The sequence below is a fragment of the Odontesthes bonariensis genome, chromosome 10 (genome assembly GCF_027942865.1).
Source record: "Odontesthes bonariensis isolate fOdoBon6 chromosome 10, fOdoBon6.hap1, whole genome shotgun sequence".
NCBI lineage: Eukaryota > Metazoa > Chordata > Actinopteri > Atheriniformes > Atherinopsidae > Odontesthes > Odontesthes bonariensis.
Window position 1 is genome coordinate 11,937,698 of NC_134515.1, and position 12,194 is coordinate 11,949,891.

General features: G+C 43.1%; 1 protein-coding gene across 2 annotated transcripts; it reads right to left on the minus strand.

Annotated features, from left to right (window-relative positions):
- Positions 1-373: 373 nt before the first annotated feature.
- nadka (NAD kinase a) lies at positions 374-11,946 on the minus strand. Of its 2 annotated transcripts, XM_075476289.1 has the most exons (12): positions 11,809-11,946; positions 11,047-11,223; positions 9,206-9,289; positions 3,525-3,654; positions 3,303-3,411; positions 3,126-3,211; positions 2,921-3,023; positions 2,689-2,831; positions 2,247-2,346; positions 1,887-2,044; positions 964-1,046; positions 374-661 (listed from the first exon to the last, which is right to left on the minus strand). In XM_075476289.1, exons 2-12 carry the CDS (start codon positions 11,196-11,198, stop codon positions 514-516), a joined length of 1,296 nt encoding a protein of 431 aa, XP_075332404.1. In that variant the 5' UTR covers positions 11,199-11,223; positions 11,809-11,946; the 3' UTR covers positions 374-513. The 2 variants fall into 2 exon arrangements, with proteins under 2 accessions (XP_075332404.1, XP_075332405.1); XM_075476290.1 differs by lacking the exons at positions 9,206-9,289; positions 11,047-11,223; positions 11,809-11,946 and adding an exon at positions 5,815-6,207.
- Positions 11,947-12,194: the final 248 nt, after the last annotated feature.

The window sequence follows — 12,194 nt, forward strand, 5'->3', positions numbered from 1 at the left end:
TGCTTTTCCTTCAGTTTTCACTGAGGAAAGTTCGAGGCTGAAAAGTGGAGCCAAACTCCATTCAAAAATCCATCGTCTTAACGTCTCCTATCTGGAACATCATGTGGCATATTTTACAGGTTCCTCTTTAATGCTTTCATCCTCATTTCTTGTTTAATTATAGAAATGTTTCAGCTTCGTCCTTTTAAAAGATAGAAAGACTTTTACTCCATGATAGATGTTTTCTTGACACTTTAAGACAGTGTCATCAGTGTATGCTTCTTTTTTTAAATACATCAGGTTGTATTTAATATGTTGGGGGGGGGGGGTCATAGCTTGCCTCTCATTCTCACATATTCATTCCACTACAACATGGAAGAGCAACACTTCATACAATCATTTCACTGAATGTGAAAGGCAACATGGACAGACAGTTTGGACTGAAGTTTGGTAAAAACTTTCTAGCCTTCAAAGATTAAAAGCCGGAGACAGAGGGACGGTCGGGTTCAAACCAGGAGTGTCCCGCCGGCTGCCTCAGAACTCCTCGTCCTCCGAGCCGAAGTGGTTCTGCTTCTTCCGCACGTTCCAGTGCAAGCACTGGGCCAGGCTCTCGAACCAGTCGTTCACCGGGTCGCGGAAGCAGATGGAGGGAACGGGGAAGCAGGAAGTGGTGATGGTAATGCTAGAACAAGAGGAGAAAATAATAAAGATCTTATCTCGCAAGGAATGAAAGAAGAATGAGGAAAGTCCAGGCGAGAAGCTGCTGACATCAGATACAGCGACACCACTTCCCTCTGAAGCAACGCTGGCTTTTCCTTATTGATAACCACTGACAGCTCTTTACAAGAACCAGGAAGGTAATTACGCCTGGCTGAATTAGACAAAGGAAGGCGTTGGATCAGACTCAGGGGTTGGAAGGGTACAAAACAAAGCCGGTAAGAGTTCTTTCTAATAATCCATCAGCAGCGCAGCATGTGGACTAACCTGTCTCCGTGGCAGATCTCTTGTCTCCTCCTTCCATCAAACGACACCCAGGCCGTGTTTCTGGCATCACGTGACAGCATTATCTGGGGAACAACAAGGAAACACTGCATGAATATGAGGAAAAAACTTTCCCTCTCAGGGTTTAACTCACGAGGAGTTTTACTCAAACAACTTCTGGCTAAAATGATGGAACCACCACACTTGGAGGAGGTTTTTTCTAAGTGTGTGGTGGCACTGAGTTGATATGCCCTCGTTATTATCGTATCCTATAAAATGAGCTTTGAGTGACGTTTGACGTCTTTCTCGCTCAACCTGCATGTTTCCCTTTTAAAAACGCCCCCACTTTGTGTGCACTTGCCCCAAATGTTAGCTACAGCACACTGGGAGCAGCCGCCGCTCTCAGGAGTAAACAACCTTTTTTAGATTTCCTTCTGTCATATCCACTGACGGCTCTCTTATTCTCATCATGTTTGCTGCCGATCAGGCGATCATTAACGTCTGCAAGCAGTCGTTTGCATATTCAGATGATTTTTTTGTGCATGTATTTCTTTCAGAAATGAGGCACTTTTTCCCCTCTACTTCCACTGGGAAAACAGAGCAAAATGTTCTAACAATTTTAGTAAAATATTTGAGGCACGTTCAGAACGATCAACTATAACAATTAAATTGTTTTGCGTTACAAAGTTATTTATTTCTTTTTTACAAAGCTGAACGAGCATCCTACGAGTGTGGTGAATCCATAACCTTTGCCAGGGGTTGGTAAAATAAAAAATGACATAGTATTGGCTGTTTGAGACGACGGGCTGAGGGAAGGAAGAGGTCGCTATGAGCTCCTGCAGGAGACGGATGAACCGAGAAAGGAGACCAAGAAAACCACAAACAGCATGTTTGGAAGTGCCAGTGAAAACCGGCAGTGTGATTACCTTTAGCTCCACCCCGGCAGGCACCACAATGGGTCTGAAGGACAGCGAGTGTGGGCAGATGGGGGTGATCATGATGGCCGGCACGTTGGGATGGATCATGGAAGCTCCTGCTGCCACTGCGTAGGCTGTGCTGCCCGTAGGTGTGGACACTATCAAACCTGAGGAGACGCAGAGTCACGGGCACCGTTTCAGAGACACTCGAGTAGTTTATTCTTTCGTTTTGAACCTCTCAAACACAAAAGCAACGTGCACAAATTGCAGAGACGAAGACCTGCTGGAGAGTCTGAACTCTGCTCGCTCCAGAGTTCAGGGACAGCACGTTGTGCTGATGCAACGCCCTGAAGTCCTGCGGCCACTCACCGTCTCCCTGCACTGTGGTGATCAGGTGTCCGTCCAGGTAGAGGTCCACGTTGGAAAGATAGGGGGAGGATCCTCTGTCCACCACCACCTCGTTCAGTACCTGAAGCACACAGAGAGAAAACGAAGTCATGCATCAACTTTGGTCAAAATTGTGCTCTGCCGACATGATGTCACCCCATGATTCAGACTAAAGCACCGATCTCGGTCTGCAATCCTCACATCTGCAGTTAGAGCCACGTTTCGCTGACACCATTCCTTTACTCACGCTGTTCCTCAACAACAAGTTCAAATGCCCAGAGGCACGACAGTGAAGACGGCTGAGTCATGACTATGAACCTAAAGTTATTTTGACCCACTTACAGCCTGAGCTTCAGACTAAACTCATGTCCAGAACAAAGCTACACCCAGCAGCTCAGATAGTGTGAAAGTTGATGCACATTACCTGATACTGCATGGCTTTGTGGCTGCTTTCAACGTCCCTGTTGGTATGGATGATACCCTTTTCATCCATGCCGTCCTTCTTCTCCCAGTTCTCCTTAAACACCTGGACTTTCAAGCGACTTCGCAGGATGATGGCAGCGTTGCCTACAGAATACACAGTTTACATATCTAAATTAAACCCGTGCTCTAGAACACTTTCCCTAAGCCGATTAACAGGTCGGAACATTCAGTACCTTCAATGATTTGGGTGACCTGAGACTGGTAGGAGTCGAAATTGAAAGGTGTCAGAAAGCCCAGGGAACCCAGGTGGAAGGCCATAACTGGTGGAACGCTGTCCTACAACCACATTAAACAAAGGGAGGGGGAGATTGTTGTGCTGCGGGCGGTAAAAAACACACGGGGGCTCTTTTTTAAAAGTTACGCCGACTTGCTGAATACCTGGAAGAGCGAAGACGCGTACAACAAGGTTCCATCTCCACCAAGACAGATGATAAAGTCGATACGATTAGACAGGTCGTCGAGGTCTGAGGAACATAAAGACAGAAAAACACATTTACACTTTCTTTCTCTTTAAGGGAAGTGCTGTGAGCAGAGGCGTCGCGGTAGGGGTCGTACCTTCTCTGAAAGTGCAGAATTTCTTAGTAATGGCCCCAAAGTTTTCATCGCCTGAAATAGCCGGGTCGTCCAGAACCTTCTTCTCCACGTAAACCATCATGTTTTTCACCTGCAACAAACACTCTTTACAGACTCCGACTGCTACACGGTGATGGGATTTGCATGGGTATGAAGGGCTGCTGGGCACCCTGCTGGCAACGGTCAGCGTCGGCGTGGACGTACCTCGGTGAGGAAAATGCAGAGCTCTTTGAAAGGCTGGAGCAGACTGGCATCTCGGATCTTCTTAATGACAAGGACACTTTTTGGCGGGTTGTTCCACGTCAGTCTCTGGCTGGCGGGGTCCTGAATGTGCCTGAACGTAAAGACATAACTTCAGGACAGGGAAATCGCTCACAATGTGCACATGAAATACAGCAACGTCTTGCATAAGCCAAGTCTACGTGGGGCTGGAGTCTTAAACCTGAGCTGATGTAACTAACTAAGGATTCATCCTGTTCATCATAACCAAGACAGCTTAGTCCCGATCCAATTAGAAACATCAGCTTAAAGTCTACACACATGCCGTCTGCAGGTTCTTCACTTTTACTCAACCACCAATTGTGAACCAGTCAGAGTTTTCAGAGGAAAAGTAACCTTTCAGGAAGTTCCTGCTTTTACAACGCTTGTGCGCAAAACTGAGGAGTTAGAAAGTTTGTGTGAAAAAGATTATATAAAAAAATGACTCAACCAGCTTTATGCAAACTGAAACTAATCTGAAAAGGAGAATAAAAGGGCATGAGATAAAAGTGGAAACTGCCAAAGGGGGTTTGAATCCATCAGCAACAATCCCGGTGCCTGTTTACAACAGTTAGATCCGGCTTTCAGCAGGCACAGCGCAGTCATACATATCATGACCGTGCAGCAGAACGTCTCCGCTTCCAATACAATCATTTATTTTTGTAGTGCTTATGCAAGAGTTCAGGATTACAGCTTTGAATCATCCACGTATTAGTCTGTAATTAGACTTCCAGAAGTTAGGATTCATGGATTATTGTGTTGGCTCGACGAGAATGACTGGAGGTGTCACAACAGGTCAACAGTGATGAAAATGTTTGTCTAGGTTTGAAGTCACCAGTCATTTGATGGTCTGTGTCACCGCATCACAAGGAAAAATGCACCCAATTTTATTCACTTTGTGAATGTATAAACTGGAACGGTAAGTCCCAACAACCAGATGGAGACATTTTTAAATCCAGGTTAAAAACATTTCTTTTCTCATGTGTCTATGCATGAACTTATCTGGACTGTTGCTTGTTTTTAAATTACTTTATTTGTTTCTCTTAATATTCTTTTATGTCTTTTTAATGCTTCTTACACTTCCTGCTGCAATGCTTTTATTTTATGTAAAGCACTTTGAATAGTTTTGTACATGGAATGTGCTATACAAATAAATTTGATTTGATTTGATCACCTATTTCAGATAAACCGTATCAGTATCGGACTTTTACACATTCACCTGTGCTGCTTTAAGCCTCGATTCAACCTGTGGAACAAGTCCCTGAAACAGATGAAGAGATTTGAGGAAATGACCGCCAATTCAAAGCAACTCCGGAGAACTTCTCCATTTTATACTTTAGAAAACATAAATGAAGAACTCAGTGTTATCTGGGTTGTGCAAACACTGCAAAGCTCAGAGTGATGACACAAAGGAGGTTATTTTCACCACATCCGGTCATCTTGGAGCCCTGTGACAGCACTACCAACACCTGTGACCTTCTACCTGCTGCCGTTTTTAACGCTAATGAAAAGGCATCACCATGCGATTGCGACTATATATATTTAAACCTGGAGAAAAAAAAAAAAAAGCATCATTTTGACATTTCCAGTTCCTGATTTTCCCAAATCTTTTTAAACCAAACGGCATCATGCAATCACACACAGAACCAACCACCAACGTACAGCATGAAAAAAAAACTGCCATTAGCAAACGATGCCAATGAAAGGGATTTCCAAAGTGAAGCGGACGTGGGTCGCTCCAACGTGAGCAGACAAACATCTAAGAGTGAAACTGGGCAGACCTGCTCTCATATGATTCACAGGAAACAAAAGCAAACCTTCGTTAGCATTTCAACAGGCTGTGATCTATTCACGGGCAGTTGCTCCTCTGACCACCTCAAAGCATCCACACCCTGACCTTCCGCTTTCATTCGACAGCCCCGCTCTGTCCACACCACAGCCTGCCTGTCATAACACACGCTCAAACAAACCCTTGATGTCACACTGGCTGCAAACATCCACATCTCTTCAGCCTCGCACGCTCAGCTCAAACTTAAACTTCCATCGTTTATCCTCCAATGTCTGTAAAACCTTGAAACAGGGCAAACGGTTATCTTCTTCCTTTTAAACTAAAGAAGCACAGCTCCAGAGTTACATCAGTGTAATATCAGTGCACTGAAGCGGTCTGAACATCAGCTAATAGCCTCATTCCTAAAATACGTTTTCCCTCCTGCTGATAGGATGGAGAACTTCTCACCATTTCCAGACTTTGTTCTCGCTGTGGCTCCCCGGAGCGTCCTCCAGCACGCACTGGTTAAACTTCATGGCGTTCACAAGAGATGCTCCGGGCTGACGGCTGGAGAATGCGGCTCTTTCTCGGTGGCCCGTTGAGACAAAGCAGCTCTTTCTGCTTTAATAAACTTCCTTGAATGGGACACGTTTTGGAGCAGGTACCGGCTTCTGTTCTCACATCACGCTGAAGATTGGACCGCCGGCTGTCTGAGAGGCAGAGCGAGCCTCAGAGTCCTCTCCACGCGCTGTGGTCAGGCCCCGGGATCAGCTGACAGAGCCCACAGAGCTGGACTCACTGCGGCTATATTTGTCCCAGGAAGGACTTAACACTAAACCTTCTTGGTGCATTCTGCAGCCGAGCTGAAGCGCTCTCATCTTAAGGTTGACTACATCTTTGGCCCCACCCTCTCTGCTGTGCTGAACCCGCCCATTTCAGGGAAGGCCCTCCGTTGGTAGGCAGGTGTGACTCACTGACTAAACACAGCAACAGCTGCTTCTCAAAGCAGTACTTTTCTATTACAACACCAAAGGTGTTTTACCTGAATTACCTCAGAGTGTGGAGCAGTAAGAGTGGAGGAAACAACTGGATGCGTGTTTGCTTATCGGGTTTTATGGGAAAAAAGCAGGATGGACTGAAGCTTCCTGATGTCAGGTTACAGTAAAGAAAGTGACCTCATCTTAACTAAAAAATGCAAAATAAAGATTTATGTGAAGAAAGTTACTTATTGATGGCTTCAGCTTAAATACCAACACAGCAACTCAAACATTATGCATGGGATTAACACAACTCATGAGACAAAGAATGCGCACTATTCAGATACCAGATGCTTCCTGCTATTATTATTCCATTCATTACAGTGGGAACCAACTCTGAACTTCTGATAAACATCTGATACATAACTGAATTCTTCTGCATCATTTTACTGATTTGACATTTTTCTTTAACACAACAGCGTCAGAGAAAGACGACGCTCTGTACAGTCCCTCCCACAGTGAACGCGTGATAAACCATGGAGAAGAGGTGGCTCTAAAAACACTATTTGGTGAACTGTTTTGCCCAATTCGAGGATGTGATTAATAGTGGAAAACAAGGCGTTGACAGGTGGACATTCCCTGTTAATGATAAATGTGCTCTAGTAATTATCACCTGAAACAAAACCATGAAATCAAGGCTGTGCTCTATATACCGCGACTAGTATCACAACCGCACCCTTGCACAAAAAACGACCGCAAACAATAAGCGCACGCAAAACCTTAATATGAGGAAACTGGTCTTCCCAAAATGTCAAGCTCCCAACTATTGTCTGTAACACACAGATTGGTTTTATTACTTTTAACCTGCCTAGCAGCTTTGAGAAGCTAATCCCTGAAACGCTTTGGCTTCAAGGGAGTCACTTACGTGATTTAAGGTGTCACTAGGACAAAAGTCAGGCCAGGTTCCGACTAGCAAACATCAAGAGTCTTTCACAATGCACAAATAACCCGTGTTATCTTTATCGCAGTCCAATACAAAAGCTCTGCAACTATTAAAAACCTCCACAGCTCAACTTTAGATGCGTCAGAGTGCTGCGAGAACAATGGACGTGAGTACAGAAGAAAGTTGGATTGGAACACTGAATTACATAATAGAGCAAGTTATTTCGGTACGTCTGGAGACCAAATTAAAGTATCAAATGAGCCAACACCTTTCATGTGGTCTGCACCCTCGTTTTGGGTTAGGTTTTAAAGTATGTGATGGATGGAAATGTGTAAAAAGGCAGGGAGTTTAAAAATCGCTATTTATGATCAATAACTAACACCCACGTGTTAATACATATGAATAGTCCTCGTTTCGGCTAAGACAAGCTATGGTTAAAGCTCGACTGCTGTTCTTGTCTAGTGATACAAGCACTTTATTGACTAAAGTCAGAAGAGCAGTGTTTAAAAAGCTCCCCATATTAAGTACTTTACACACATTTCGCATCCCATCGGGCTCTGCCGGGCCGACACTGCTGACATTTCTCTTGCTTGCTCGTTTACCTTCTCGTTAACTTAAGTCTTAATCACCCATTCAGTGAAAAACCCTCTCACAGCACATTGTGTATGCGACAGCTGCGTTTGACAGGTTCTCATTCGTGATCAGCTCTGGTTGTTTTAAGCGCAGCGCCTTTATATATACGCACGGCCATATGGGGTAAAACCCACCTTTGATTCACAGACTTGAAAATTACACAAGAGGATGTTGGGACATTTAAGTGGAACGAGTTCTCAGAAACAGACAGTTTAGCAGAAGTACACCGTAAATGTTTGGAAAACACATCAACTGTTTGACAGTCCAAAGGAGAATGGGGTTTTCACTTACATTTCTCCCTTCAGAAAAAATAAGATGTCAAGAAATTATGTTCCCTGAGCATGTGACGCACATGTGATCTGTATTTTTGCAGACTATAGAAAGGAGAAGTTATGGATGTTCATTTCTTACTGACATTTGTATGATTTGAATAGCTGTGTTGTTGTTTAAGGCTCTAACCAATCATTTAAAATGCCCCTGCTCTATTATTATTATCAAATTCTTATTATCAAATAAGCATCTTAAGTTTCTTCGAGTGTCATGGAAATGTGCTTACTGAGTTCCATTATTTCGGTTTGACTCACAACAGGGAGGTAACTTCTTGTCTATAAAAATGGAACATTTAGGGTGCTTAAAGCAACTTTTTTTATCTGCTGGGAAATGTGCCAAACTAAATGTGACGAACACTCATTTGTTTTATTTGTGTTGGTGTCATGTAAATGTGCCGGCCTCTCGTTCCGCTGGGATGAGCCCTGAACCGGATAAAGTGGGTACAGAAAATGGATGGCTACAATTCAACACCCAACTTTATCATTGTTATAACAGTCCAACAAGAGATGAAATATTTGCAGGTGCAGCCAATATATATATATATATATTTTTTAAAAACTAGCAATAATTTAAAATTTTTAATTTTCTTTTAAATCAAAAATACTGAGCTTTTAACCCTTTATTAGTGACCATCATGAGCCCTTTCGCGGTGTCTCAGTTGTTTTACGATAATTATTTATCTATTTGTGCATAAGAGACAATAAAAACATGATCATGAGAATAAGATCTCTGAAGGTGTATCTAAACATGGATTTCTATGTCTTCTGTTTGTATGTGTCAAATAGGAAATAAACATTTGGTCCATAACTACATATGATACAATGTGTGTGTGTGTGTGTGGGGGGGGGGGGTTTACACAGTCTTATGTAGAACTGTAACTGTATTTTTATCTTATCCACCGTCTCATGACTGTAGCAACAAACAAGGACACAAACACTCCAGTGATGCTTTAAAAAAATGTTTCTTTGTAACTTACATCACTGCATGCGGGTTCTGGAGCATGCAAGCCTTTGGGCCAAATGTAGTGACGGGGCTCGGCCCGTGAAGTGACTGAGTCCTCCTGAAAGAAACAACAACAAACACTCGGGTTTTAAACAGGAAGCTGACAGCCACGTATGGAAATACAGCTAGTTTGCACCTATAACATATACAACCGCAACGGGTTTCGATTTCAGACGTGTAGAAACACAGCCTCCGACTCGGCTGATTTTAGGAGCATCGTACACTTTGTCAGTCTGGTGCCTTTACTGTGTCAAGACTTTCCACAGAGCTTGAATAAATGCAGGAATGCATTGCGAAATACTTGGCAAACACTTTTAACTCTTCTAGCAGCAGCACAAACATCATTAGGTAATAATAAAACAAGCACCACAGTTTTAACAGCAGTTAACACATCAGACATTTTTATCTACTCTGCTGCTCATGAGAAAACACGAAGTCGCTTCCTTAAAAGAGTGGAGAAATCCTGCAACACTGTGTTTGTATTAGGCTTTGTTGAAATAATCTAAGCGTATTAGGGGTGAAAGGTCAGAGATACTGGGCTTTGACGGAGCAAATGCAGCCTTCATGCTGAATCACATAACAAATCCTCTTAGTCTGATTCTGTGAAATCACCACCTGTTGTTTACCACTTCTTCAGGCTCCAATAATTAGTATTTTAATATGAAAAATGGTAGAAATGAACCAGCGTAACACAGAATGTGTTGCTCACAGTGACCAGACATCGTTAATTAGCAGCACATCTGCGGCTCTAAAGAGTTTGTTAAATTATCCTTTTTGGTATGGAGCAGAAGCCAAAAAAAAAAGAGAAAGGATCCAACGGGATGATGATGATGACTGCAGGGAACTATTTTTAGTGACACCAGTTGTAACAATTTTGTAACACGGATCAGCTCTGTGCGATGCGTTTGCCATCTTGCTTTTGGATCTCTTCTTCCCACCGCTGTAAAAAAAAAACAACTAGTTTGATAAGTTACTAAATGTTACAAAACATTTATTAAGAAAAACGCAAAACGAAAGTTGAGAAACAGGATGAGAGTTTTGAGACTGCAACATGTGGGAGAAGTGAAAAGACACGTTTCACATCTGAGTGAAGCATCCTTCGTTTACCTGGAAAATATACTTCAATCCGGCCCGGATCTTTACAAAGGGCTATTATTACAGCTCATTGTTTGTTTTTACATACCTTTTCAAAAGACTAACGTCGGGTGCTAGTATGAGTCCATTAAGTGTATCGTGGTAAGGTAGTGGTAGGCCACCAGCATTAACAAGTTAGAAATTCATTTAAAAACATGTTAAGATGGGATGAGATTGTCTTAAATTCTGGGTTCATTATATGCTTTTAACCAAACTCATTAAAACCTCTCAGCCAAAAGAAAGCCCAAATCCCTAACCCTTGTGTTTTTTTCTTTTTTTTTTCTTTTCATAAGCCACAGTCCGATAAAGGGAAAGTGAATCACACCTTCACAAATGAGGACAGACTAATGCATAATGCATGTACGGGAGTTTATTTCCACAGGTCCAACGTTTGGTTTTCTCAGAGACTTCCACTTTGTAAGAAACCTCATCACAGTTGCTAAAATACAGACACACAAACAAAACCCTTACAACATCTGCAGGGAGCAGACACATCACACCTTACATTTTCTGCTTCAGTAAACTCGTATTCAGGAACTGAACCCATGCAACACATTTCTCAATTGTCAGAGGTGGTTCAACGCACACCGTGTCACAAGACTGTTTCAAAAACATTTCCAAAGCCACCGAGTTTCACAAAAATCGAAAAACAACAACACGTTTAAGCCCCTTGAAATTCACCTGAAATCAGAGTAGCTGCTGGCCGCGGAAGTGCTCAGACTGCGGGTCTTCTTGTTGCGTCGAACCAGGCTGCGGCCCGGGACCTCTCCTCCATCACAGGTGGAGCAGCAGAATGGAGCAGTCCCCATTCGCACCTCTTGTCCGCCGTCCATCTTTGACAGCCAGGCTGCAAGTGACCTGACAGGGAACATCAATCATTTACGAAGCCCGAGTCAGACATGACCAGGCTAATAATGACTGATCTGAAACAGTCCCGAGCTAAGCTGCTCCAAACGTCCAGGATAAAGTAACCACCAATAATTCAGTCAGTATAACTCTCTTTACCCTCCATTTCAAATACTTCCCCACATACACGAACACTAATCGCGCAGTTTAAACCACTTCTGAGTTTATATTAAACAAGATGTGTTTGCAAAACCTTAAAGTTAGAAGTCAGAGACTCTTCTAAACGACTTAAAAGTTTCTCCACATTGCCGTCAATGGGCCATAATTTTAGAATTATGTTCGGTTAAAGTAAAGCTAACAGGTTAGTTACTACGGCTGCTAGTTTTCTTTCTAAATTGCGGTTTTCCAAACAGTCTAACCATTCTATGTCCGTTTGCAACAACAAGACCTCCACCGACTTAAGCGGATGAGATGTGGGGGATCCAGACGGTACAACAGCGGGTGAACTAGCTAAGCCAGTTTTTAGATAGTTAGCAAGCTAAGCTACTAGTCAGCCGGTTTAACAGAGAGCGAAATACTATCGACTTCCAACTCTACCTTTTGTCCACAGCGTCAAGGAGGACTACTCAAAGTTGGAGCGCAGCAAACGGCCGTCGGCTTGATTCGTTGGATGACAACGTTACACCATCTTACTTTACCCGAGAGCTGTCAACGGTCAGCTCATGACTTCCCGATACTGGCTGACCAATTGGAGCCACGCGTCGCCGGTGACGTCATATTGGAAGGCTTCTCTCAAAGTACGGAGTGCAGGAGGCGCCAATAAACATCACACACCAAAACTTTAAACGAGAAAAACAAAACAATTAGGCGCAAAGAGGAAAATAAATGTTCTATATACAATGAAAAATTAGATAACTATGTTAATGAAATAAATAGCGTTGAAATGAATAAACAAAAATCAGGCGATGACGGAGCGTTTCAAA

Excerpts from the sequence above, each read along its gene's own strand:
- nadka (XM_075476289.1), bottom strand. The coding sequence starts at position 11,198 with ATGGACGGCGGACAAGAGGTGCGAATGGGGACTGCTCCATTCTGCTGC. Across the intron at positions 3,655-9,205 it reads CAGAACCCGCATGCAGTGAT|GCACATTCAGGACCCCGCCA; the intron begins GTAAGTTACAAA and ends CTTTACGTTCAG. Across the intron at positions 1,047-1,886 it reads CTGCCGGGGTGGAGCTAAAG|ATAATGCTGTCACGTGATGC; the intron begins GTAATCACACTG and ends GTTGTTCCCCAG.